At 39.4% G+C, this 27,407-nt stretch overlaps 1 protein-coding gene across 5 annotated transcripts in view; it reads left to right on the top strand.

The window, feature by feature from the left end:
- The window catches only part of SLC37A1 (solute carrier family 37 member 1), a 37,864-nt gene extending 11,884 nt beyond the window's left edge, over positions 1 to 25,980 (top strand). For 4 of the 5 annotated variants that reach the window (XM_057404994.1, XM_057404995.1, XM_057404997.1 and 1 more), the window contains exons 7-20: positions 300 to 376; positions 2,177 to 2,343; positions 3,071 to 3,108; positions 8,784 to 8,867; positions 12,589 to 12,720; positions 14,159 to 14,249; positions 15,164 to 15,226; positions 18,290 to 18,375; positions 19,001 to 19,049; positions 19,874 to 19,947; positions 21,456 to 21,534; positions 22,060 to 22,157; positions 24,517 to 24,569; positions 25,564 to 25,980. In XM_057404994.1, the coding sequence (XP_057260977.1) occupies positions 300 to 376; positions 2,177 to 2,343; positions 3,071 to 3,108; positions 8,784 to 8,867; positions 12,589 to 12,720; positions 14,159 to 14,249; positions 15,164 to 15,226; positions 18,290 to 18,375; positions 19,001 to 19,049; positions 19,874 to 19,947; positions 21,456 to 21,534; positions 22,060 to 22,157; positions 24,517 to 24,569; positions 25,564 to 25,612 (1,140 nt within the window). In that variant the 3' untranslated portion in view covers positions 25,613 to 25,980. Of the gene's footprint in view, positions 1 to 299; positions 377 to 2,176; positions 2,344 to 3,070; positions 3,109 to 8,783; positions 8,868 to 12,588; positions 12,721 to 14,158; positions 14,250 to 15,163; positions 15,227 to 18,289; positions 18,376 to 19,000; positions 19,050 to 19,873; positions 19,948 to 21,455; positions 21,535 to 22,059; positions 22,158 to 24,516; positions 24,570 to 25,238 lie in introns of all 5 variants that reach the window. The other variant, XM_057404999.1, reaches the window with a different exon arrangement.
- Positions 25,981 to 27,407: the final 1,427 nt, after the last annotated feature.

Here is a 27,407-nt window from a genome sequence, read left to right on the forward strand (position 1 = left end):
CTCTGTTCAGTTCAGTGCAATGTGATTTTTTTGATAAGCATGTGATTGAGTCAAATCACACGTGTGATTGTGTTAAATCACACGTAATTGGAGAGATGTAGGTAGAAGGAAGAGTCTCTCTGAAACTTCGTAACTTGGTTATTTTTGGAAAAGAATTTTTTCAAAAATCCCACTAAACTTCTAAATTCAAAGCATTTGTGTAGGCTTCCTTTTCCCAATGCAGTACTCGGCAGGGATTGCTTAGGAACCTGATTTATTATAGGCTATGCTTATTTATTATTATTTTTATATACTTTCAGATAGCTAATGGGTTGGTGCAAACTACTGGCTGGCCGAGTGTCGTTACATGTATTGGCAACTGGTTTGGAAAAGGAAGGTAAATAATACATAATCCAGAGTTTGGGAGTACAAATTGATACATTCTGAGCTGTAATATTATAAGCAATTTAAATATCTTTCTTTTGCTTCAGTGTTTTCTGGGGATGAAACAAGCAGGTAGATCTTTGATACATTGGTTTGAAATACTCTTCCTCATATCAAAATAGATTTTTGTGGTAGCTCTTTAGTCTGATGTTTAGCTTTTCAGATGAAATATTTCAGAATTGAATTAAGAATAATTATAGCAAATATTAGCAGTCTAAAGCTATTGTCAATGAAGGCTGTTATCATGCCACTGTAGTTTGGAATGTCTCACGTTTTCATTTGTGTTTCAAAGCAGTTTTGGTGTGTAACTCTAAAAGTATCTTTTTGCCTAATGTCTTTTTTTTTTTCCCTAACCAACTTACAGAAACTCAAAAATTGCAATTTAAAAAATACCTGTGTCACTTGATTTAACCTTTCTTTTTGTCACTTTCCTTAAGTCGCCTCCTTTTTTTCCCCCCTTTAATCCTGCATCAAGATCACTCATAATGTTTATTTTGTCATGTCATACAGGAGTTTTCCTTAAATTTTGCAAGAGCTGCATGCCAAATTCAATGTTTGATGCATGTAGCATATAATAATGCCACTGTAGTGCCATTCATTGTAGATACATACCATTGAATGAACATAACTGACAATTGGTTGAAGAAAAGGGACATAAGGAAACTAAATATACGCTTTCTACGTAAAATCAAAGCATAGTTAAGAAGGTGTAGGTTTAGACTGGTTTTCCATAGTCCCTGCAGCCTTTGTGGTGAATGTTACAAAATGCAGAGAATGATAACCATCATATAATGTTAAACCGCTTTAGCGAGCCTGGCAAAACAATTACATTTATTCAGATTTTGCTTTGTGCCCAAGCAACAGCCTTTGCTTTTAGGAGGCTGCATAGTGAACTGATGGATACAGCTTTGGTTTGAATGTCAGTGATCCGATTCTTGTTTTTATTTTGCTGTGTGTTTTGTGTAACATGAGCAGGCCTCTTAAATCTTGTCTCAGCCAAAGGAAAAGGCTTGGTTTAATTAAAATTAGGTTGTCCCAGGTAGACTCCTGCTGAAGGCAAGGCAGTTTTCTTTCCTTGTAAGTCACGGGAAAAACCTATTAACTGTCATGACTTCAGCAGTATTCTGATGGCTTATTTTAGCTTGGCTGGAACTATTCTACAGCAGCTTTAATCTGTGATTTCCAGGCAGACAGCAGTTTGATGTGTCTGTTATCCAGGCTTGTGCAGATGTTATCTTCTGGTGCCTAGCAAGTCCAGAATGTGATCAGAAGATACTGAATTTGCTCTGCTTATCCTGTATAGATTGTTTTCTTCTGCATGATAAATCTAACATATCCAGAAAAGATGAAGTCATTGGTGCAATGTGTTTACAGGAGGGCTGTCATTCCCAGAAGCAACAGTCTTATCACACACATGCTGCACAACATCTGCATGCTTGTTTTTATCAAAGAAACTCTGTCCAGAAATAGACAAGCCCTAGCGGTGCCTTTAAATGCAGGCTGAATTGTGTCATGCACAGAGAAGTATTTATAACACTTCTATTAATATTTAGGTGTCTTTGAAATTGCCAGATGAAAGACTGTAGCATAAAGAAGTGGTCAGTTAAAGAACAGTAAGATTGCAAATATTTCACTGGCACCCCAGATGAACAATTATTTTTGATACACTTTTCTCAAAATAGTAATGCTTATTATTGGAATAATGAAATTTTTGTGTGGTTTTGTTTTTTTGTTTGTTTTTTTTTAAATTCAGGAGAGGTTTGATCATGGGAATCTGGAATTCACACACTTCAGTGGGAAATATCTTGGGATCCTTAATTGCTGCTTATTGGGTGTCTACGTGTTGGGGTCTCTCCTTCATGGTGCCTGGTGTTATCATTGCTGTGATGGGAATTGTTTGTTTCCTGTTTCTTATTGAACGTAAGTGCTTTAATGGAATAGAACTATGGAGGGCTCTTTATGGGTGAAGAACACCATCTGTTTAAGCTAAATGACCCAGTGCGAAGTATATTCCTCAAGCTTTGATGATACTTAAAAGAACTTCTGTCTAGAATACTAGATGGAGAAGAACCCATGTATGTCTGAAGAGTGTATCTGTTCGGACTCTGGTATACCTGAGAGAATAAGACTTCAGAATTCAGTCATTAATTCACTGTCTGTATAAATTGTTCAAGTGTATCTTAGCAGAATGTCCCACCTGTCTGCAATATATTCTGTGCTTCATTCAACCTATGACATGCATATTATGTACTGTGAAATACAGAAGTCAGCTGATAGAGGAAGTTTTCTCACTTTAAAGTAGAAAATAAAAGGGAGTGCCCCATCTTGGCCCTGTGTAGACTCTTATGATTGCTTATTTTACTGTAACTGGCCTAACTCGGGAAGTAAAATTTTATGCAGATATAAGTAGAATGCTGTAATGAGCTGGACTGCCAGAATAGTACTTAATGTGGTCATAGCATGGGAAAAGTACCACAGCACCCTTTTCATTTTCTCTAAAGTTACAGTTACACATTTCTACCAGGACTGTTTCTGTGTTATATGAACTGTTTGTTTATTATCAGTAAATGACACTACTGGTTGGTCTTTTAAGAGGTATTCATTATGCTTGTTTTCATTATTAACTATGTGTGGTATTGTATTTCAGATCCTAAAGATATAAGTTGCTCCTGCACACTATCCAGTGTAAGTGAATGCTTTTTCTATTTTGAATTTTGCCTCTTAATACACATATTCATTATGATAGTTCTGGCAATTAGATAATTTGTGTGGCCTTTTTGTGCTATGCTGTTATAACTGACCTTATACTTCAGGGAATATTGGTCTTCTATGCTTCACTGTCAAGCCAGTAACTTACTTCCTACCAAAGCAATGTGAATCAGGACATGAATGAGTTTGTTTTAACCAAGGTTTTGGAACAGATGATCTTACTTCAGTAAAACAGTTAAAAACTGTTCATCATTCTTGAGTTTTCTTACTCTCCCTCAGTCTTCCTGGGTATCTTCAGAGCATTTTTACCTATCTCCTGCTGTTGCTTTCCTTGCTTAGCTATAGCATGATGAGATAGCTGCCAGCCATATTCTGTGAAGGGTCTCTTGCTGTTTGAGAACCCTGCATTAGGCATTGCAGAAAGAGCAAACAGCCCTTTTGCTGAGATAGTATCAATGAACCATGCACTGATGGGCTGGGGAATGGAAAGTGGTATTTACAGGGAAGTACAGTAGGAGCACATGGCTAGGGAGAAGAGGAAGCAAGGGGTGGTTATGAAGTGACTGGAGCAGTCAGTCTGTGACAGTGAGTTTAGTCATGATATAATATGGTCTTTAGTTAACCAAAACTGACCTTAATGAAGAGCCGTGAGAAGGAGAGAAATAATCGGTGCTTAGTGGTATGGGTCACATAGCCAATCAATGCTTTAGTTTTTGTGGCATCACAGAATAACTTAGATTGGAAGGGACAGAACCCCTGGACATTGTATAGTCCTACCCTCTGCTCATAGTAGGTCTAAATCTGACATAGGATCAAATTGCTTAAGACTTGCCTGGCAAATTCCAAATCCTCAAGGATGAAGAAGCTGTTTATACATAGATTTTTGATTTTTTTTTTTTTTTTTTAACATACAGTGAGTTTTAGAATGCATTGATCACGTTTTACTGGCCTCAAGGCAGTAGATTTTGCTATTGTATGAGATCTTATACTTCAAGGGCTTAAATTTTGGCAAGGTAGTGAAATTCACTAAGCTCTAAATATACTGTTACATGCACAAACTGTGGAATGCATACTGCATGGATCACGAGGGAGAATGCAGGTCTTGACACAAGAGTTTAAAAATCCAGTATCAGAGATTGGCTGCTTAAGGCATTTTTGAAGCAGGGTTGAAGTGTGTGCTTGTGTGTGTGAAAACATCTAAGCTTTTTCTGGGTTGTGGAACACTGCATGTATATTTCATTGTGCCAGAGCAAAACTCGCAACTTTTTTAGTTTTTTTCGAAAAGGAAATCTCTCTCTGTAAGTATTAGTGTAAGGTTGTTCAAACAGTATTTTAAAAGTAGGTTGGGAGTGATTCAGCTCTGGTACCAAGGTATTTGCTCAATGCTTTTGAAATGGAAGTTCATGAGACATTTTAGGTACTCCGAGTAATGTAGGAAGCTGTGTCAATGGTGAAAGATGTGTGTTAGAAAGTTTTAGATACTGCATGAGATGATTCCTTTCTTGCCTTGTGTAGCTGTGCCCCAAGAAGAGGGGGGCGATTCAGATAGAATGAGAAAAAAAAACAAAAATCAAGGAAAGGGAACAAAAAAGAGAGCATTAGGAAGAAGACCAGCTGAGTATAACTTCCTGTAAGAGTAGTTTGTAGCCTAGTTGCATGTAAGAGTTTGCAGGTTCATCTCTGTTTCATATTCCATAATACTCTGGTATATGTTTGTCTGTATTGTAACCAAAACCTAGAGCAGTGTGTTGCTCCAGGCTCTTTCTCCTTTGACTCCCAGGGGCCTGTGGGCAATCAGGTCTGCCACAAATAGTAAGGGGAACTTAGCAAAGAAGGTCTTCAGGTTTCCCACATGTGAGGGCAAACAGGGCTGTTGAGGAAAGTATTGGACAAAAGATCCTAAGGGAATCCCACATGTTTTCCAGTGGTATGGGATTATGTGTGGAGATTGTCTGCACATGTAGGCTTATGTGAACTAAACCTTTTAGTTGCAAGTCTTACAGGTAGATTGTACAGGGTTGATTGCTGTGTTTTTTACCATCCCCCAGTAATTTCAAATAGATGGCTTTTTACATTTTAACTGCCCTCTCCTTCTTGAATAGTAACTGAAGGCAATTTTTCTAGTCTGTGTTCTCTCTTCTTTGCCAGTTAATGTTTTGGGATTTTTTCCTTATATAAAATGATTCTGATAAAGGCTCTGAATACTACTATTGGTCTATGGCACTCCTATTCTTAGTTTGTTACTGTGAGATAAGGTGTACTTACAATGTGCTCTGTATTTTTCATTTAATTCTCTTTCATTTCATAAAGGTAATGTCTGTCAACTATCATAACAGAGGAGGCATTTTTTCCCTTGGCTTTTATGTAGCTCCGAAATGTTCCTATGAACATTTCAATTGCTGTTTATAATAGCTAGAGCATAATGTTTACAGAATTAGCTGTTAAGCTTTATGGAAGTAAATGTTTGTTATTTGTTTCAAATACATTTTTACTGGAAAGCATAGCTAAAGAGTTTTGCACCATATGGTGCTCATATGATTCAAAGAGCTGTTATGGAAAATACTTGACATTAAATATCTAGTTGCTGTGATATTTTAAACAAAAATGCAGTATTTTAGAAGCTTCCCCTCCCGTCCATTCACCACCCTTTTGATCTAACCTTCTCTAGGGCACCCAGCAAGATCACTGCTTCAGGCACAGTCTCAGTCTGTAGGGATGCGTTTGGCCTTCTGTTTCCCTGGAAACCTTGCTCTCCAGAGCAAAAGGCATCACTTCTTCCTATTCTGTATATTCACATTGTAAATCTCACAAGAGGTTTGTAAAAGCGCTTCCCCACCTGCCTTGAACCCTTCTCAGTTTAAGATTCGCCATTGTTTTGGAAAGCTGTATGCCATTTGAATTGCTCAAATACCTCTCTTCAGACCTTGTGGTCTGTAAAGTAGAATGGATTCTAAATCCTTACTGAATAGGGCTCACAGTTTCTGTTCGTTGCAGGGAAAGTGTTTTTTAGAAGTTAAGGAAATTAATAAGGTAAGAAAGAAGTTCAAGATGATCTACAAATACAGATGTGGTGATGACAAGGTCTGACTGTAAAGAAAACTGATTGCCAAGTGAGGGAAGGTTTGTGTAAACAGTCTGTGTTATTACTGGGAGCAAAAAAATTTAGCCATATAGTACTAGAGGTATAATTTGCTAGCAGGCATGAAATTCTAGCTGTCCCTATTTGCTCAGTCATTTCAGTGACAACCTGAACAACCTGTGTGCCTTTGCAAACAGTAAGAAATGTTAGAATGTTTCTAAAAACCTTTAAAGAAACATATACACTTGCTTTGCTCATAAGGCCTAGTAGGTTATTTTGGACCGATGGTTAGGTGCAGGCAGCTCTGCCAGATGGTGCCAAAAGTCAAACCTCATTGTGGAAGAATGAGACCAGTTAAATTTAAGCACAACTAAAATAAATGCTTAATATAAGGGAAGGACTTAGGCTAGATTTATATTAAGATTTATAGATCAGATTCATCTCTGTATGATATCACTATCTTGGATGAATTTAGTCTACTGTTTATTTGCAGCATGATTGTGAGCCAAATATTTCTACAGAGTTTGTAGTGGTGAATCATCTGATTTGAGTTGTACAGAAGCACAGACGGAGAAGCAGGCACAGAGCCTTTAATGTGCAGTCTTACTCTTTATTCACTGATTTCTTGGGCTGTGCTTCGTTTGCTTGTATTCACCTTGGCTCTGATTCATGAATCTGAAATTTGTTCAAAACAAATATTTGAGTACAATAAAGTGCTTTTACATGCTAGCATTGAAGGCATAACCTATGACCTTCATCTGTGACTTTCTGAAAGGGTATACCTATGACAAATGCAAGCAAGAAATCAGTATGCTTTATTAAGCATTGCTGATTGCTGCACTTTCATAATGAAAGTTAAAAAGTAGATTTACTGGCATGTGTGAAATGTCATGATTTAGATCTGTTTTTACCGCTTGTCATCTTTTCTCCCTGTACCTCTTTTTTTTTTTTCTTTTTTTTATTCCCCTAGGTAAATGTGTTACTTGCAGCATGTTCATACAGACCTTTATGTTCTAGGAACTTCTTTAGCCTGACTTTGCATTTCCAGGAAACTTAGCTTTCTTAAACTCCTGTAACAAAAGTGCATTTAAAAGATACCAGGCTGCAATCCTTACCTTTTGAAAAGGAGAAAGAAGTCTAAGTATTAAATGTGCAGCCTCTCAGTCTAGTCTTTTTCCCCAGACATTTCCTCCTTACCATGGTAAATCTTATTTTTGAAGTCAAATGAAAAAGTCTTTCATTTCTTTTATTCTGCTGAGCTGCTGAATAAAGATGAAATGACTTGTCTCTAGATACTGGATTTTCTTCCCCACAGATTACTATGAATCACTTTTTTGACAAGAGCCTAATTTCATGTAAGATAAAAATTAAATCTGTTTTATCAGATCCTGGGCCTTTGAGTGTTGTTTGTTTGCTTTGGGGAATGCATGCCTGAGACTGCTCATGCATCAGCTCTTGCTTTCGTTTGTCCTCAGAAGTTTTTTGTCTCGTTAGAAGGACTTCATTGATGAATGGCAGTTTGTCTAAAGAATTCTGCAATACGTACCCTTGTATTTTTGTTGAAGAAGAATTATCTAGTGATTAACTTTGAATTAAAATGTTCTGTGAGGATGGGCATTCTTTTTTTATTTGTGGTGGTGTTTCTGGGGGATTATTTGGGTCAGGGTTTGGTTTTTTTTTTTTGTTTTGTTGGGTTTGGTTTTTTTTCTGTTTTAATGTGGCACCTACAGTGTGATTAGACACACAAATATCTCATCCCTGAGGAATGCACAATACCTCTTGAGGTCTTAGCAATAGGTTATATGTACCTGACTGCAAACCTACTTTGAAGTTGTATATTTAATTCGGCAAACAAACCTTAATGTCCCTGAAAAATTTTTTAGACCAAGGATCTCAGGTTGATGTTTTCCAATGAATGCCTTTTTTGGTGTGAATTGATACAGTAGTGCACTTGTAAATAAGTAAGTATAAGAAGCAGGTTCATCTGGGGCTTCAGTTTCTCTACTGAGCATACTGGAGGTGCTCAGACTCTTCAACAAGAACACAGTCTATTTCTGGGTTAGAAGAATACAGTGAGCATAAGCTAAAGGGTAAGCTTTAATCTCAAAGAGGCAGGGAAATGAAGAATCAGAGATTTCCTGAAATAAATCAACTTCTGTAGTTGCTCCATGTAGGATCATCTGCTTACGAGAGAAAAAAACTGTTTGCCATGTCAATGAAAGTTCAGTAGAGGACAAAGCAGCTGAAGAAGTTAAGAATGGCATGATTATTAAGGATGGCATGATTGTGTTCTGAATTAAGTATGCTGCCTCTATATAAAAGCAGTATGAAGTTAGCATTCAAGCAAATTGGTGATTGCATTTTATATACATTGCTATAGGTCTGCGTAAGGACTTTAAAAACCCAAATGTGCAGTCATTTGATTAAAGATGTTCCATTTGGGGTTATGTTTATGTTGCAATGCACAAAGACTTTTGTTGCAGAAAACTGATTAACACTAACGTAATCCTTTAAAAAACAAGCACCAAAAGTATGCGGGTTTGTTTTGATTATTTTTTTATTTTCCCCCAAGAGTTCTAAAGCCTTCCTGAATGGTGCATCTCGATTCAGAGTCCCAATGCCAAACTTGAATACTAAGGAAACCAGTAAACCTCAGGTAAAATATAACAAACATATTGTTATAAAATAGTATAGAAGACTTGCTAATGCTCACATGGACTATTTACAGTAGATTTACTGTTGGCAGAGATTGCTCTTCCTTTTATGATGCTAAAATCTACTTCCATCTTCATACACAAATTTAACTTTAGACAAGGGAACTAAACATTATCTAGTATAAATACTGCAAACCAAGCTGAATAAGGTAGAGTGCTCAGTTGGTCTTATCTTGTGATCCTCATGTTCCACAAAAGAAATGTACTGCAAATTTTAAAGATAGCCCCTTTGAAATCTTTAAACTACTTACATCATGTTTGTCTTGTCCTTGCAGTCTCACATTTGTCCCTTTTTAGTGTAATAAATTTATGTACTTATAAGATTATACATGGAGACAGAGAGTCTTAAATATGAGCACTTATTGACAGAAATTTTGCTTAAAATTTGTAACTGAAAGTGCCATTAATTCTCACTAGAAATGGAATTCCGGATTTGCACATTTATGAGCAAAAAGACATTTTATCTTGAGACAGACATTGACTGAAAATTTCCACTTGAAATTTTGTTTTTGTATTCAGTACACTTGGCACGCCATATCCTGAGAGGGTAATTTTTTTTAGCTGCTTTCAGACTTTTACAGGAAAATAGAAACTTCCTGTTCTTTTTATCCTTTGCCTGTAGAATTAATGAGTGTTCACAGAGTGTATTAATCAGTGTTGATGAAAAAGTTTTGAAATTTTAGGTAAGGAAGTATTTCACTCATAATTTTCATCAGTCCAACTTAAGCCCCCTCTGTACTGACTCTATTCATGTTCATTTTGAGCTGCCCAAGAACAGTCTCCATCCTAGAAACCATTTGGCAATATTATTTCACAACCAACTGGAAAAGGGGAGAAGATGTAAGACTATAAGTAGGTGTCTTTAGACAAGTCATGAAGATAGAACTAAAATACAGTCAGCAGATCAGTAGACAAAGATTTCTCTTCTAAATCTACTAGTACCTCTACAATAAGAGGACTGTGCAAAGAGTCTGTATAACAAGTGGGCAAGGAAAACGTACCCCCCACATGCTGACTGGTTCTCCCTTGTGAGCAGGACAGAGACAGCAATGGACAGCAAAGCATGAGGGCACTTACTGGCAATCCTGTCAATATTCCCCCGTGCTTCATCCTGCCAGCTGAGTTATATGTTTGTAATACAGAGTCTTAACAAGACTCAAAGCTAAATTAATAAAAAACATCAAAAATCTTTGTCCCTGTTTGGGGTCCCCTGATTTTCTGCCAGTGACAGAAGATAATCTTTTTGCTCTCAAAGTGGAGTTCAACATCTTTCCTTTTTACAGTGGTTGTCTTACAGTTAAACTGAGCTGATTATCGCAGTCAGCTTTTGTGCCTGTACAAACAGCAGATGTTTTGCATTTATGGGCTGGTCTCCAAGCACACTGGAATGGCAGCTTTTACTGATTTTTCATTGACCTCTTCAATTACTGTAAAAAGAAAGCAAATACTCAGGATGTGCAGTGACTGAAAGCAGAACGTGTTTTTTGCTACGTGATCTGCATACCTCTGTGTGTTCATTACTGCTTGTGTCAGGTTGGCCTCTTAAAAATTATACAAAATTGAGGGATAATGAATCCTTCCCCAGAGATCAAGAGTGTGCCATATGCCTAATCACACTCTATGACAAGCTGGCAAGGCTGAATAATGTTGTCTCAGCCAAGCACAAATGCTGGTTTTATTTATCATTTAGCTACATGCAGCATAAAAATCCCATATTGTCAATAAAACTTTACAGCATGAGTTGCTAAATAAATTATTTGGACTTTGGTCACTTCTGCTTCAATATTTAATCCACCCTTCCTGAGTAGGCTTAGAGCTGCCTCTCTGAGAAATGAGGAGCATTACGTCAGACAATCCTGGTTAAGTTTGCTGTGCAAATTGTGCAGGAGATACTCACTTAAGACACTATCTAAAATTGTCTTCCATTGAATCCAGTGGGAAGTTTCACTGCTTAAGGCTTTGGGGTTTTTGCTCCCCTTTTCCCTCTTACTCTCTTTACCCCTTTCCCTCAGTCTTAATACCTGATGGATTGAATTGCTACTGTTAAAATGGCTGAGGTTTTGAAGTTGCTCCAGTAATACAGAAGATAAATACTTCGGATGATGATGGAGTGACTCGTGCCATAACAGAAGTTTACAGTGCCATGTCAGAGGTCCCTAGATGTTTTTCCTCTCTTCTAGATAATACTTCATCAGGCTACAGGGTCTCCTGTAAATCCTGCATCCTATCTGCCAATCCTACACAAAAATTTTGGATGTTGCGTGGTAGCTTCTAAAACCATGCCAGGTGTCTGGGTTCAGGTGCCCAGATAGCTGCCTAGTCTTCTAGGAAACTTCTAGTTCCCTTGTCTTCTCCTAAATAAAGTTATTTAAAACCAGAATTTATTTAGAATCGCTGAGTGTAAAATAGTAAAATTAAATTTGTTCAGCACTTGATTATTTTTTTTCTTTCTTCCTCTATCAATTTACCAAATATTATTTAGAAAGTTTTAATCTGCTGGAAATGGAACAGAAAATGGAAGTGGAATAGCCCAGTATTTTATCCTTAGTAACCTACAACCAAATACATACTTGAGGCTTAATTTTTTACTAAGGCTTTTCCTTCTAATGCACAAGAATTAGGAGAAAGATGACAGTATGTAGAAAACACCTAGCTGTGTACTTTTACTAGCTATGGATAAGCTGCTCAGCAAGCAGTTGGAAATGAGTATAGATATATCCCATCTTTTTTCTGAGTTGCATAAGAAGTACTGAGGACTATTTATACCTGAAATTTCTTCTTGTGTCTGCAGCTGTAAGATGGAAATTTCCAATTCTATGCCAAGAGTTCACTTCAGTGTGATGGATGGATAAAAATAACAAGATATCCTCGTGGCTAGACTGGGATGGCTTGTTCTTGTTGAGTGATGACTTGCTCCACAAGTATTCTTAGCAGCCAGTGGAATTATTAGAGTAAAATCCTTCCTAGTACTAGAAAAGAACTCAGGATTCACAGTTTAGGTAATAATGGTAAACTCCAGACTTTTATAATTTGTGGATTGTAATGTTCAGATGAAACAGACATGTAAAATAAGTGCATAAAGCACTCAATATCCATAACTCAATTGGAAGGATGGCCTATATTTAAATCGGTGAATAAGATGATGTTACAGAGTCTAAAAAATGGGCTTAATGTTTGTAACAGAAAGAAGATAATGTATGCTTTTGTATAGAAATGTGTTGTAGTACTCAGTAGATTGTCAGTCTTAATTAAACCATATTAATGTAGTGGCATAAGGGAAAGCTGGAAATTGTTTTATTCCATTGTACTCTAATTGTACTCTAATATGTGGTTTTTGCAATTTGAAATTGTTCCAGAATAGAACAGAATTTTGATTGCACAGTGGAGTGTATGCACTCAGACATAAACAGCCAGGCTTCTTTCACCCAGTAGTCTATATATACTTTCTACTCTCTATAAACTCCAAATAAAAAGCTTTTTTTAAAGCTGTAACTTTCTGTGATTAAAAAAAATGGAATTATTTGATTCCCTGATACATGTTTTGATGCATTATTCCTTTCTGTTTCATATGGTGTTTCTGGGGGAAATCACAGGATTCCCTGATACATGTTTTGATGCATTATTCCTTTCTGTTTCATATGGTGTTTCTGGGGGAAATCACAGGATCCAGAGGTGCAGCATTTACTTACGGACAGTGAAAATAGTAGTACGTCACTGAACCCCAGCACTGTGGTCACTGGGGAAAGCAGACACAGGACAGCAGCTATCAGCTTCTTTGGAGCCTTGCGAATACCTGTGAGTACATTTACTTGTATATCTTGACTGTTCCTTTAAGAAGTTTATTCCTCAGAATTCATATTTCCATGAAGCTCTAAATGAAGTGCCAGATGAGTTTAACTTTGCATCACAAGCTTTGATTGGCATCTCTGGTGCATATGTTATGGCAGGGCCCTTTTGTCATGTTTTAACAATACTCAGGTGCATCAAGCGCAGAAGAATGACCTCGTCAAGAGGTGATTATCCTGCTGTATTCAGCTTTGGTGCTGCCTCACCAAGAACACTGTGCTGGCTGGGCTTCACAATTTAAGGATGTTAAGGTCCTTGAATGTGTCCAGAGGAGGGCAACAAAACTGGTGGAAAGACTGGAAGGAATGTCCTGTGAGGAGCGGCTGTAATTTTAAAATCTTTTGCATGGTTTATATTGAGAAGTTTCAGACAGCCCAAACATTTGGACTACTGTTTTCCTGAAGTTTCTTTTAAGTCAGGGACTATTATCCTTCATTGTCTTCTGGTCTTGAAGCCTAGCAGCCCAATGGGAGGCACAAGTAGAATTACGTGCACATTGATTCAGACCAGGTATAAAGGTAGGGGAAGAAATCTCCAGCACTCAACCACTGTATTCCTGTATCTTCTCATCAGGACCAGATTGGTCCTCAAGTAATGGGTAAAAAAATTGCTGCAGCTGCTACCTGGAATCTCTCTAACTGTGATTTTTTTTGTTTTTTTTTAATTTTTTTTTTCTGCCTCTTGTTTGGAAGGGTTACAGCTGTATGTAAAGGATAGCCGGCCATGTATGTGTGCTGTCCATGCAGATAATTGTGGTGTCCAAACCAGAGATTTAATAAATACTGTTTCAAGCAAAAATATATCAGATGGTGAGGGGAATAAAGATAGGTCATTTTGGCAGTTTAGCTACAGCTCTCTGCAGTAAGTGTATTTTCCATGTTCCCTGCAGAAAAGAGTGGAACAAATTGGTATTTTAAATAGACATATGCACTGTTTGTAGTGTGCTCTTGCCACATACTGATTTGAACTGTGATGTACTAGTTGACTGTCTTTTTGCAAAGAGTTGATAAGGGAGAAATCTTAGACTCATCTGAAGGATGGGTCTAAAGAATCCATCTTCTCTTGAATACACTCTAAACCTGCTATAACACTATATAAAAAATCTGGACATGAGGATGCAGGTGTCCCAAACAGCATCAAATCCTTCCTCTTCATTTTAATGTTCCCTCTTCAGTCAATTCAGTACAATTAAGAGAAGTAAAGTAAAATACCACAGTCTGCTCTGATTGTAAGCTTTGAGCTCTCAGGGGAAAAATGCTTCTTGGAAATACTTGAGAGAAAATAAAAAGCCTAAGTGTTTCTTAGAAACCATTTTTATAATAGTCGTTGAAAGCAAATAGCAGCCTCTGTCACAGTGCTAACTTCCTACTTTTTTTTATTCTCTCAGGGAGTTATAGAGTTCTCCCTCTGTCTTCTGTTTGCAAAGTTGGTGAGCTATACTTTCCTCTTCTGGCTTCCTCTCTATATCACCAATGTAGGTAAGTATCACAGTAAAGGGATAAAGAATTACAACTACAAAGTATCTGGAAATACGAGCTTGAAATAAATAAAATGAGTGATGAGCAATCCTGAGGAGGAAGAGGACTTGGGGCACTGGTGGATGAAAAGCTGGATGTGAGCTAGCAGTATGTACTTGCAGGCCAGAAAGCCAACTGTATGTTGGGCTGCATCAAAAGAAGCATGACCACCAGGTTGAGGGAAGTGATTTTCCCCCTCTACTGTGCTCTGGTGGAAGAGGGCCACTCTGTGACTTCTGTGAAGAAAGGCTGAGAGTTGAGGTTGTTCAGCCTGGAGAGAAGTCTTTGGGGAGACCTTATCATTGTCTTTCACTACTTAAAGGGGGCTTGTAAGAAAGACAGGGACAAACTTTTTAGTAGGGTTGCAATGGGACAGGGGGTAATGGTTTTAAACTACAAGAGGGTAGGTTTAGATTAGATATAAGGAAGAAATTGTTTGCAATGAGAGTGGTGAAACACTAACAGATTGCCCAGAGAGGTGGTAGATGCCCCATACCTGGAGACATTCAATGTCAGTTTGGGCAGGGCTCTGAGCAACCTAATCCAGTTAAAGATGTCCCATTTCATTGCAGGCATGTTGGACTAGATGGCCTTTGAAGGTCCTTTCCAACCCAGATCATTCTATGATTGTATGTTTGTTAAAGTGGTAAAATGTCTCTTGCTGTTACTGTGGTTGCATTCAAAAGCATGTATCCCTGAATACCCGCTTATGGTACATTCTTATTTTTCTCATACAATGACATCTTATGGTAGCTTATTCCTGTGTATAAACAGTACCGTTGTAAAATGCGTTTACCCTAACATGACAAGACTGTGGTGAGGTTTCTATGTTTTATTGTCTGGAAATGAGACAAATGTTTTACTTCTCTCACTAGAGCATCTTGATGCCAAAAGAGCTGGGGACCTTTCCACACTGTTTGATGTGGGTGGAATCTTTGGTAAGTTTTAATATTATATTTCATCCTTAATCACACCAGTTTAGAAAAAGCTATGGTACTATTATTAGTCATTGTGCAATATGTCTACTTAAGAAGAGTGGCAGTAAAGGTAATAAGCTGAGAGTTGAGTTGAACATTGAAAACCTAGCAAAACATCTTCAGACTGAACAAGTGACAGAGCCAAGAGCTAAATATTATGGAATCTTTTAGCTCCATCAGCTCTGGCCCATGAGTCCTGGTCGCTCCACATATCCAAATATCATTTTGTTTTCTTTTGTCACTCTAGTATAGCAAAATTATCCCAGCTGGTATAGTTAGGTACTTTTTGTGGGCACAGAAGTGAATGGCCACAGGTGTTTTGGTTTTTTGGTGGGTTTTTTGATGCCTTATAAAACTGTGTGATAAAATTGGAAGATTATAGTAGTAACAGTAAGGGCGAGACCATTTCTTTGCAATTTGTGAGGTGACCACTGAATAATTAAATTTATGCCAGTGCAGACAGCATAGCTCACAATGAATCATAGAATCATAGAATCGTTAGGGTTGGAAAGGACCTTAAGATCATCTAGTTCCAACCCCCCTGCCATGGGCAGGGACACCTAACACTAAATCATATCACCAAAGGCCTCGTCCAACCTGGCCTTGAACGCTGCCAGGGATGGAGCATTCACAACCTCCCTGGGCAACCTATTCCCGTGCCTCACCACCATAACAGGAAAGAATTTCCTTCTTATATCCAACCTAAACTTCCCCTGTTTAAGTTTTAACCTGTTACCCCCTTGTCCTGTCACTGCAGTCTCTAATGAGGAGTCCCTCTCCAGCATCCCTATAGGCCCCCTTCAGATACTGGAAGGCTGCTATGAGCTCTCCATGCAGCCTTCTCTTCTCCAGGCTGAACAGCTCCAACTTCCTCAGCCTGTCTTCATACGGGAGGTGCTCCAGTCCCCTGATCATCCTCATGGCCCTTCTCTGGACTTGTTCCAACAGTTCCATGTCCTTTTTATGTTGAGGACACCAGAACTGCACATAATACTCCAGGTGAGGTCTCACAAGAGCAGAGTAGAGGGGCAGGATCACCTCCTTCCACCTGCTGGTCACGCTCCTTTGGATGCAGCCCAGGATACAGTTGGCTTTCTGGGCTGCAAGTGCACACTGCTGGCTCATGTTCATTTTCTCATCAACCACCACCCCCAAGTCCTTCTCCACAGGGCTGCTCTAAATCTCTTCTCTGCCCAACCTGTACCTGTGCCTGGGATTGCTCCGACCCAGGTGTAGGACCTGGCACTTGGCATGGTTAAACTTCATGAGGTTGGCATCAGCCCACCTCAGAAGCATGTCAAGGTCCCTCTGGATGGCATTCCTTCCCTCCAGCGTATCAACAGAACCACACAGCTTGGTGTCATCGGCAAACTTGCTGAGGGCGCACTCAATCCCACTGTCCATGTCAGCGACAAAGATGCTGAACAAGAGCGGTCCCAACACTGATCCCTGAGGGACACCACTCGTTACTGGTCTCCAGCCGGACATTGAGCCATTGACCATAACTCTTTGTGTGTGGCCATCCAGCCAGTTCTTTATCCACCAAGTGGTCCATCCATCAAATTGATGTCACTCCAATTTAGAGACAAGGATGTGGTGTGGGACAGTGTCAAATGCTTTGCACAAGTCCAGGTAGATGACATCAACTGCTCTACCCCTGTCCATCACTTCTGTAGCCCCATCACAGAAGGCCACCACATTGGTCAGGCAGGGTTTCCCCTTACTGAAGCCATGCTGGCTGTCACCAAGCACCTTGTTGATTTTCATGTGCCTTAGCATGCCTTCCAGGAGAATCTGCTCCAAGATTTTGCCAGGCACAGAGGTGAGACTGACTGGTCTGTAATTCCCCGGGTGCCAGCAAGCATTATTATCTTGATGCCCAGCTGATTTATGACACACATGCACACCCCCATCCCCTCTCCAGCTCTCCCACTTTCCTTATGGAAATAAGCCCTGTTTCAGTCTACTGGAAAACGATGTTCCTGATACTCGGAAGTTTCACTGGATCATGACCTATGAGGCCCTGATAGTTCAAGATGCAGGTGTCAAGGTATGTTGCAGTAACTGTTCCAGTCTTGTGTTGGATGTGACTTCTGCCATTTCTCACTTCTTATTTCATCCTAGACGGCTAGAAGCCAGAGTCAGTAGAACCTCAGAGACATGACTTCTTGCAGCAGCATCTTATATCCCTGTGAATACAAGCTTAACAAAGTGCTGCTTGGATCTTTGGCACTTACATTTAAATTCAAGTGGGATATGAGCACTTTGGAGATGGGCAGCTGGGGAGGGAGAGGCAGGCCCCATGATATTTGAGAATCTGGAGAACTTCCTTTCCTTCTCCCTGTATCAGGTTCTCTTTACATCATTTTGGCAGCTCCTTCCCTCTGGCCTCCGGCCCCCTCCTGCCACATGCTCTGATTAGTACTTCTGTGTCCAGTTGCTAGCAAACACAAGAAGTAGGGAAAAGTTAAGAGCCTGGAGTGAGCACCTGGAGAGAAAACAAAGTATTTAATTTGCCACAAGATCTGGAATAGCTCATTTCTCCTGGTTGCACTACGATGCGGACAGAGCACTTGAGAGCCAAGTTTACTCTTGCATGTTAGGAGTTAAGAGACCATTGAGTCATCTGGACACAGCTGGATTCCCAAATGCCAGCAGTGAGGTCACTTAGCAGCTGGCAAAAAGGTTTTTGCATTCAAAACCAGCAGAACAATTATTTATACATATAATTCTATGAACTTCCATCTCTATTCTGCCCCCAAAACCTGTCATCCTGGATATTTGTTTGGAATAAATAGTGAGGAAGAACAACTGTCTGCTTCTGTTATCTTCCAAGTCAAAACCAGCTGGGTTAATAAGGGTATTGCTAAGTGTGAATTATGTTGTCAGTCTAATCCTCTGTGCTGCTGTGCATTAAGAGTCATATTATGTTTTAATCTCAGTTGAGTTTCATTAAGTGTAATTGATGTCTTTTGTGTAAAACGTGCACAGAGTGTTTTCCTCACACACCTGTGTCTTTTTCAGGTGGAATTTTGGCAGGCCTGATTTCAGACAGGCTGGAGAAGAGGGCATCAACCTGCGGAATGATGTTATTGCTTGCAGCACCCACAGTAAGAATTTGCTCCTCTCTTACAACTGTGGCTGAGACTTTGACAGCAGTCCTTGGGAGGTTCTGCAGACAGCATCTTCTAATTTGGATATAGAGAGTTCAGGGCAGGTTAAAAGCCAGCATGAAAGTTGAGCATGTGAACAATTATAGACATCAAGGCTGCCTTTACTAAATGAGCAGAAAAGTCTCATGTTGTTCATTGGAAAATGTCACTCATGTAAAATTTGATGTTCAGTTCTTAGCCAGAATTTTACCTGCTTAAAGGCAAAAATTTCTGTGCTGTAGCTGTTGGAAAACTGGCATTTTTTCTTTGATTCCTTTGTGATCAGTATTCTATGCTTTGTTGCAGCTGGCAGTTTGAGAGTTTAAAACTGAGTAATCTCATAAAACAGCCCTTTCTTCTGAAAGGACATACTGGGGAATAGGAGCATACCCCTTGTCTCCCTCCTGTGTCCAATCAAACAGTCCTGCTGCGTATTTAGTAAAACCTAGAAATAGCTTTCACATAATAGCAGCTAAGATATTTTGTAGTTAACATGGGGAAATGGGAAAACATGGGGGAAATGAGGAATTTAAGATTACTCCATATGCTGGTATTCAGCATGCATGTTTTTTCATCTTTACAGTTGTACATGTTCTCTACAGTCAGTAAAATGGGCCTTGAGGCTACCATAGGTGAGTATGTTAAAATTATTTTCTGCCTGGCTTTCTGTGAAATTTTCATTTATGATCCTTTGGTCTTTTTTTACTTATTTATTTTAATTTTGTCTTTTCACTTAGAGGAGGGAGTTTGGAATCAAATTCCCTAGACTTTGTCTTGCCGGCTTTTTAACAGGGTAAGGAAGGGCAGGCTAGGAAATGGGTAAAGGGTGGCACGGGAGCAGTGATTTAGTTAATATTATTAGCCTTCTTTCTGGAGCTGCTTGTGTCAGCACAGGCTTTATTATATTCCCTATGCCAAATGTCAGAGGTGTTTAAAGACTACTTGAAGTCCTTTTGATGGCAATGTTAACTTTACTTGTATAGACTGAATTCACTTGTGGCTTTCTATCTGTTACCTCAAAACAGAAGTAACACAAGTGCTGACAGTAGTGTGTCACCTACCAAAAGGCCTTGTAAAGTTTTAGGGCCCTCTGGTGCTTGGTACTGTACAAAAAGAGAAGAGATTTACAGGTGGATCCTGTGAGGATCCCCTGCTCTTAGGGTCAGTTTGGTCAGATTTTCCCCTTTCTCTGACCTACTGGGATCAATAAAGTTCCTGGGAATTGCCTTTTAACTCATCCCTATCTCACTGTATTTGAGAATTCACATCATGGAGTGAGCATTGAAGAGAAGTAGGAATGTATGTTGCTTTTCCTCCTTTCCCAATTCTATTATGGGATCGGGGAGTCAAGGAAGGATTAAAGCATTTGAGAACTATAAGGCTGTGATGTCTCCTGTGTTACGGTTAACAGTCTTTTGGGCAACTTACATGTTCCATTTTTGTCAACTTGCGACAGTGATGCTGCTCATCAGTGGTGCCCTGGTGAATGGCCCTTATGCTCTGATCACGACTGCTGTTTCTGCTGATTTGGTGAGTTTGGCTTCCCCTCTGCTTCCAGTATAGCAGCTGTGGCCTCCATAGGGAGCCCTTTGACTTCTGCAGGGTCATCAGTGAACAGGCTACGTTGTCCCAGAGCAAAGGGGCAGAATAGGCGGTGCTGAACTCAGCCACTGAAATTGTTCTGGAGTTCGTGTGTTGGTGTGAATGCATTGTCATGCTTGCGAGAGGCTTCTAAATTATTCTTGCTTACTAATAAGGCAGACCAAATCTTGTAGATGGCAGCCCAAGGTCAATGTGAAGGCTACGTGCAAAGCCAGGTCTCTGTACAAATACCTTCTCCCCTTTTATAATTTACATCATTAAAAGAGGGGAGGAGCTGTATCTGTGTGACAGTTGAGCTGGTGACTTAATTCCCATCAGTGCAAAAAGCTGTATCTGACACATACCTTTACTTTTGTCCATGCTGCCTTCTTCCCTTTAGCATACAGTTACTCTAGATACCAGCATTTCCAGCTGGATCCAGTCAGTAAGTCACAAATGCCATATGAAAACATTGACCTTGGTACGTTTCATTAGGTACACTTTGGAAGTCTGGTCTCAAAAGGTTTTGGCTCCTTAAGACACCAAGCAAAAGGGGAAAATCCTGTAACAACAAATACTCTAAATATAGGAGAAGGAGCAGGATGGAAATCTCCAAGCTTCCTCTGAAAGCCTGTCCTTGGCATGGGGGCTTGGCAAGACAAAGGCAGCCACCCATTTTATCCTTAACCTTGTTGGAGGGGCCGCTAGCTAGAAAGTGCAGCCTGACATGGCAAGATCCCTACATGACCCTTGGGAAGAGGGTTGAAACTGCCAACCAAAATTCCTCAGATGTCAACAGTCAAACATCTAAAACAAGCAAATGTAAGTCACTGATTACCTGACTGGATTCTCCTCAGTGTAGTGGAGATAAAGGACTGTTTCTTATTAGCAGTTCTCCAAATTATTGAGTTTCTCTGTCTTTCTACTAAGTTACTCCCTTTATCAGTTATTTTGCTCTGAAGATCTGGCTTCTAAAATTGGAACTAAAAGCCTTCTTTTGACTCAGGAAGTCTCTGAATTAGCATTTCAGTATATATCCATAATTCTGGTGTTCCTGCCACAGCAATGGGGTTTTTCTTCTGTTTGTTTGGGTTGAGGAGTGTTTTGTTTTCTTTTTCTTTTGTTCCATGGGGCTTAGTGGGAAGAGATGGCCCTGGAAACAGCCTTGAGGCATAATGCAAAGCTGAAGTGCTGTCCTTTTTTGAATCCACAGTGTGCAGAACAGAAAGCTGCTTGGCTCCTGTGGTTTAAGTAACATGATTTAATAATGGAGAACACTGTAGACAGTAGGTAGTTGGGGTAGGAGGCTTGTTCAAGTAGAGATAAAAGGGTCTGATCCGAGATGTTCAAGGCATCTTCACAATGTACATCTAATGTGGATGGGTGTGAGTTAGATAATGTTGAAAGGACTTCAGAGTTCAGCTCAGGGTGGATCTAAGCAGTCTTTGTCTCTTTAGGGTACCCATAAAAGCCTGAAGGGGAATGCAAGAGCCTTGTCCACAGTTACAGCAATCATCGATGGAACAGGATCTGTAGGTAAGCCAGAGCTGTAAGGTAGCCTGCCTTAGTTGTGGTAGGTTAAAACAAAGCATCTTTGAGAATGTGGGCTCTCTCCAGGATGCAGTACAGCTTTGGAAATGAGAACTAGAGCAAACTTAGCATTAAATCTCTCTAGTTGTCCCTGAGGGAGGGAGGAAAGAAGGAAGAGAGGTAGACTCTGGGCGCAAACAGCAAAAGTAGATACCACTGGGCTCCTTCTCAGATCAGGGATTCCACACTGGTACGTGGAAGGGAAAATTGAGTAGGATTCGGCTTAATACTGAATGGTCATTTTGTTGAGCCGAATATAGGCATTTCTCAAACTTCTAGTCTTTCAACGTCACCTGTGGTAGGGTTCCCATTGGCTTGCAGCTTTACTAGTGATGTTTTGAGCTTTCTGTAACCTTTTAATACATAAGATAAATACTGAGTTAAAATTGATATTCTAATTCAGAATAAGTATCTTTCAGCTTAGTAAATCTTATATTGCATCATTCTGACAGTATCAATATTATATTTTAGGTGCAGCTTTGGGGCCTCTCTTAGCTGGTCTTATTTCCCCATCTGGTTGGAACAACGTATTTTACATGCTCATGATGGCAGATGCATGTGCCTTGCTAGTAAGTCTAAAAATACTGTTTAGTTGCCATGTATTTCCTCTGTGCTAAGCTATCTTAAAATGCAAATTTTCTTTTTGCAATTTCAGTACTCTGTTTAACAAGAAACTTCCAATTGTGTAGGAAATCTTCAATTAAAGAGCAAATTTGCTCATTTTGAAATTCTCATCTAATTTTAATCAAAAGTGTAGATTAGTTCTGATGCACTTCAGTTGCAAGCAACTACACATCTGTTGATTGCTGGCTGAGCAGATAGCAGCAGGCATAATTGTAAGTAAACCTTCATACACAGACCTAGAAGATGCCTCAGATTCCACTCACGGAAGAATTACTTCCATTTTCTTTAGAGCCGGTTTAGCGAAGTAGTAACAAATGCCTTGCTACATTGCTGTATCACCAAAATCACCACAGTACTGAAGATGTTGAAAGTTAATACATTGCATTCTCCAGATGGGCCCTAAAACTGCTGTACTGGGTTTGACGGAAAACTGGCATCTTAACTTTTGACAGTCACCATGAGCAGATGTTTAGGGAAAAGGATTGCAGCACACATGGTGACTTGGTACAAAACACATCCATTTTCCCTTTTTCTCCTGTTGGAGATCCTGTATGATTGATAGGAAGATCTGGAAAGTTGGTTGGGTTTTTTTCCCACTTCTGGCTTGCCCTGTTTTGCTTGTAAAGACCATGGAAGACACAACATGAGGCAAGGAAAGTCTTGCTGTAGCTTTGAAGTCAGTCTTGCTGCACCCACCTGTAGGTTAGCCTGAAGGTTATGTGTTTGTGTTTGCCACAGATTTCTCTGGCAAGTGTCTGTACAAGCTTTGTTCTGCAGTAGAGCAGAATGCTGCTATGACTACCTCAGGACAGTACTGAAGCATCACCTGCTTATCCTCTCCTTTGGAAGTCATGGGTGGAAGTGCTCACTGAAAGGGCAAGGTGACTGTGAAAACACGTCAGAAGTACTCCTTGTCCATACTGGCTGTGACCAGACAAAGACCTGTGCCTGCACAGTATTGCACTGAGCTTTGCTCTCATGCAGAGGAGCTAATGCTGAGTGCCTCAGACCACTCTCCTGACACAAGAAAAGCAGGAAGTCTTGCTTTGAGTTACAAGTGAGGCTTTTTTTCCTCAATTTCTGTTAAGCCCAAAATTTTAAAGTACATTTTTCCACATTTAAGATGTGAATTCTCTGGAAATTAAGTAAATAAATTAGATAACTTAATAATAATTAAAAAGTTTAAAATAGCTAAGCTAATAATTGGATAAGTTAATAATTAGGTAATTAAATGTTGAAATATGTTGCAACTGGTAGTCAGCAGCTCTGTGAATCATTGCTTGTGCTGTTTTCAGTATTAGGTGTTCCATGCTTGCTCATAGAGCGAGGTTTGGGAGATTGTTGTAGTTTTCCCAAGGCAATTTAAAGCTCTGCTCTTTTTCATATATAGTTACTTATTAAAACCACGTTTCTTTACAGCAACAGTTAAAATGCCTTTGTAAAGCTCTGGTTTTGAGAGGCTTGGCTCTGTGCTGTTATAATAAATCCTGCATTTTGTAACTCATGTTCGGTTTTTCCCACTCTTTGCAGTACAGCATATAGATGCCTGTGTTCAAGCATTATTTCTTCAAAGGTATCTGGAGGGGCTTTAACCTCTTATGTGGTATTCAGTGCTGTCATTCTTGACCACTCCTATACCTCTGAATTGTTCTATATGCAGGAGTGAAACTCTGAAGATAAGGAAACCCGTAACAGTGAGGAGCCCTGGAAGTTCAACTTCGGGCTTTAATGTGTATGGGAATCATAAAATTTTATTTCTAAAATCACTTTCCTGGGTACTATCTTAGTACAGCTTTTAAAGTGCACTTGAAAGTCCTGATCCTGCAATTAAACATGACTGACGTTATTCATCTTGACTAATTGTGTGATTAAAGCTTTATTATTTATACATAAAGCTGTTTTTCAAAATAGCAGCTAAAATACCTTATGCCCTAAAACATGCTATGCTTTCAACTGTCTTTATCTGCCGTGTTTTCTTGAAGTCTTGGGTTCCCTCTGCTGGTTTCTTTACCCATCTGCTGGTAAAGAAAGTGGAAAACCACTCTAGTTTTTTATGAAAAAATCGATCTCTTAGTTGTGAAAAGGAAATAATTTTCTGCTTGTTTTTAAGTTGTAAAAACTCCTCTCCCAAACATTGAGTGTTTGTAAATCCTTTAATTATTCTTTTCTTAACCCAGTTCAACAATTCAGGGCAATGTTTCAAATGAGGAACTCTTTGAATAACAGTAAACATCTTGTCCTGAAACTTAGTTTATTTGTGTATCTGTATAGATACTAACACAGATACCATGACTGCTTTTACAGTTCTTGCTCCGTCTTATTCAGAAGGAACTTTGGTGTAATGCAGATCATACCCTGTAAGTGTTATGCATGCCTGTTGCTCTTTAATAACTGTTTAAAAACATGTTACTAAGACTTTGCCCCAAAACATGTTACTAAGACTTTGCCCCATAATACCTAGATTTAGACTGAACTTGTTGAGGTTTCTGTATGTCCATTTCTGTATGTTTTAATTTCATATCAAAAGAGTGACCTCAGTTTGATGTTTTCAACTAATGAATGAACATTTTATTTTTAGTACATCTTATTTTGAAGAGTAGCTGAAAACACATCTCTGTCATGGTCTCTTGGTTATAGTTTGGTTTTGCCCAAACGCGTAATCTTCCTGGGTTTCATCATGGAGCATGCAGGTGGGGAATAAGGAGCTACTCAATTGCTTGTTCTGTGTTTAAGAATAGTTTCAAATGTAACTTTCTCCAAAGGTTCTCCTTAAAGGAAGGGGTGGCTCTGAATTTACAGTGTTTTGAATTGAGGAAAACCAAAATCCACTGAATCAATGGGGTTACACTTGCATACACAAAATCTAAATTCAGTCCCTTGGTTGTAATTTTGTAGAAGTAAAATGGTCAGGGAATAGAAAAATGCATGGCAAGGGATGGATCCTGGGTTGGAGACTGCATTTTTAAGTTAGCGACTGTTAGGCCTCACACCTCAACTTTTCCTGCCTGGTTACTGCCCTTTCCCAGGTTTAAAGAACACTGAGTGATGCAACTAGATTTGGATTAAGGACTCATCGGTGATCAGAGCTATTCCCTGAAAAACAAACTTCATGGAATGCATTATTCTGCATTGAAGAGATTCTGTTTGGTGAAGAACTTTGCACGTTTACTGGAAGCAGTGCGAAAAATGCAGCTGGTAAATCCCTGAAGCTCTTATTTTTGCACATGAATAAGTACCTCAAGATGGCAACTATTCATCAGATGAACAGACAGGAACTTTAGGAAGGTTTTAGCAGTGCGCCTCAACTGAGCCAAAGAAAAATACCAAGTGCCTTTTTATTTCTTTTCATAGGATGTTTTTAATTAAAATGCCTATGTTTTCCAAAAACAAGTCAAACTGAGAGCATAAGGAAGTTGAAATCATCACAGTCCAGCAGTGAAAAGTCCCAATGTCAGTGAGCAAAGTATGTATCCCTTATGTCATCTCGTGCACATCAAGGGCATCGCTTTATAGAGGACAATAACAGCTGGTTATTAAGATGCACTGCTATTAGTATTTTGAAGCTGCTCAGACAATAACCTTACCATATGATTAGTTTTTAACTACAGTCCTCCTTCTAATCCCAAGGACAACATCCAGCATTTCGGTAGGCAATGAAATGGAATTTACTCTTGTGGTGTTCTGCAGTTAGCAGTTTTCACAGACTCTCTGGATGGGTGTTAGTCCTCAATTAGGATTGTGCAAGAGTCCTAAGCAAGAAAAAGTAGACTATGAGTGGGGGGCAGGGGGGCCTCTAATAATTTTCAGGGCATTATAAACTGGTTGTGTGAGCATCACATAATTGTTGTGCTGCTCCACTAGGCTGGGTTGAAATGAGAGGGTGTTCCCTTAGGGTAGCAGAGAGCTGTGAGCTGTCATACTTGAGCTCTACAGGATTGATCAGATGAGCTACTTTAGTGCCTGCTGCCACCGTGATCGCTGTTGAGTACTCCCTGATTTCAGTGTTGGTGTGTGCATGTGAATGTCATTGTCAAATCAGGGCCTTAATAACCAGAAATCTCTTTCAAGTGGCTGATTTCAAGTGGCTCAGAATTTCAGATTTAGAGCCAAAATATCAGAAAAGAAAAATGACCTAGGTGGTAGGTTGTAAGAGAACATTTCAGTAGTTAGTGTTACCCAGCGAATAGACAGTTTAATGTCTTCAAAACGTATCATTTCTTTGTATAGCTATCTCCTTTGGAAAACGGATGTTCCTGTGATTTATTTTATTTTTTTTTAAGATGTACAGAGTCAAAAGGAGGGGGTTTTGTATGAGGCATTTCTACTCAAATCATGAAGGCTAGATAATTTAAACTGTATTATTCTTAACTGTATTTATTAAAGCTCTGGGCACATCTTGTTCTGAACTATGCTCTCAGGTTTTGTGAAACAATGTAGTAGTCTTTACACTTGATTAACAAAGCAGCATGTTCTAAAATAGTCCCGCAAAATATCGTGGAGAAATGTCTCATCAGCTACTGGTGTTGTTCCATATGCTGGCACAACATTTAATTTCCAGGGCTGATTAGTAATTGTTCAGTCTTTGATGAGTTACTTCACTGGTTTGATTCAGCCCGTGCTTTATGCTTGACTTCAACAGTATGTGTTCATTTTTAACTGTTTTGTTGAAAACCAGGGAAAACCTCAGTCCCCAAAAGACTAAAGGAAGGCACCAAGTCCTTGCAAAGGAACGCTGTATGCAGGCCCCAACCCTGCAGTTGCCTAAATGAATGGTTAACTTTAGATTTTCAGTAAGCCTGTTGAGACCAGTGGGGATGCTGAACATGTGAATTCATACATCTGTGCTACGTTTGGGCTTCAGGCAGTAGTTGAATATGACAGAATTCTTCAGTAATATTATTTGGAAGGACTTCCTATTACAGTGGCATGGAACACTGCTCCTCATTTGGCTAGGCTGACCCTGGGGACTTACAGCCAGACTAGGGGACTGATGTTATCCTCTCATGGGGGGAAGAGTAACACTGCAACCCCAAAACAGTTGTATTGGCACACCTTCAGTGGCTGTGTGAAGAAGGAAGAATGGGGGGCTTAAGCTGAAGGTGCAGATCCCTTTCCCCCCAAAAAGGTATGTAGACCTTTATACTAGTTTATCAAAACAGTTTAAAGTCTGCTGCACTCAGATGTTGAGAGGCCCC

Source organism: Pezoporus wallicus, unplaced genomic scaffold (assembly GCF_028554395.1).
Source record: "Pezoporus wallicus isolate ANWC-B61680 ecotype Strahan unplaced genomic scaffold, APGP_CSIRO_Pwel_v1 contig_1739, whole genome shotgun sequence".
Classification (NCBI taxonomy): Eukaryota; Metazoa; Chordata; class Aves; order Psittaciformes; family Psittacidae; genus Pezoporus; species Pezoporus wallicus.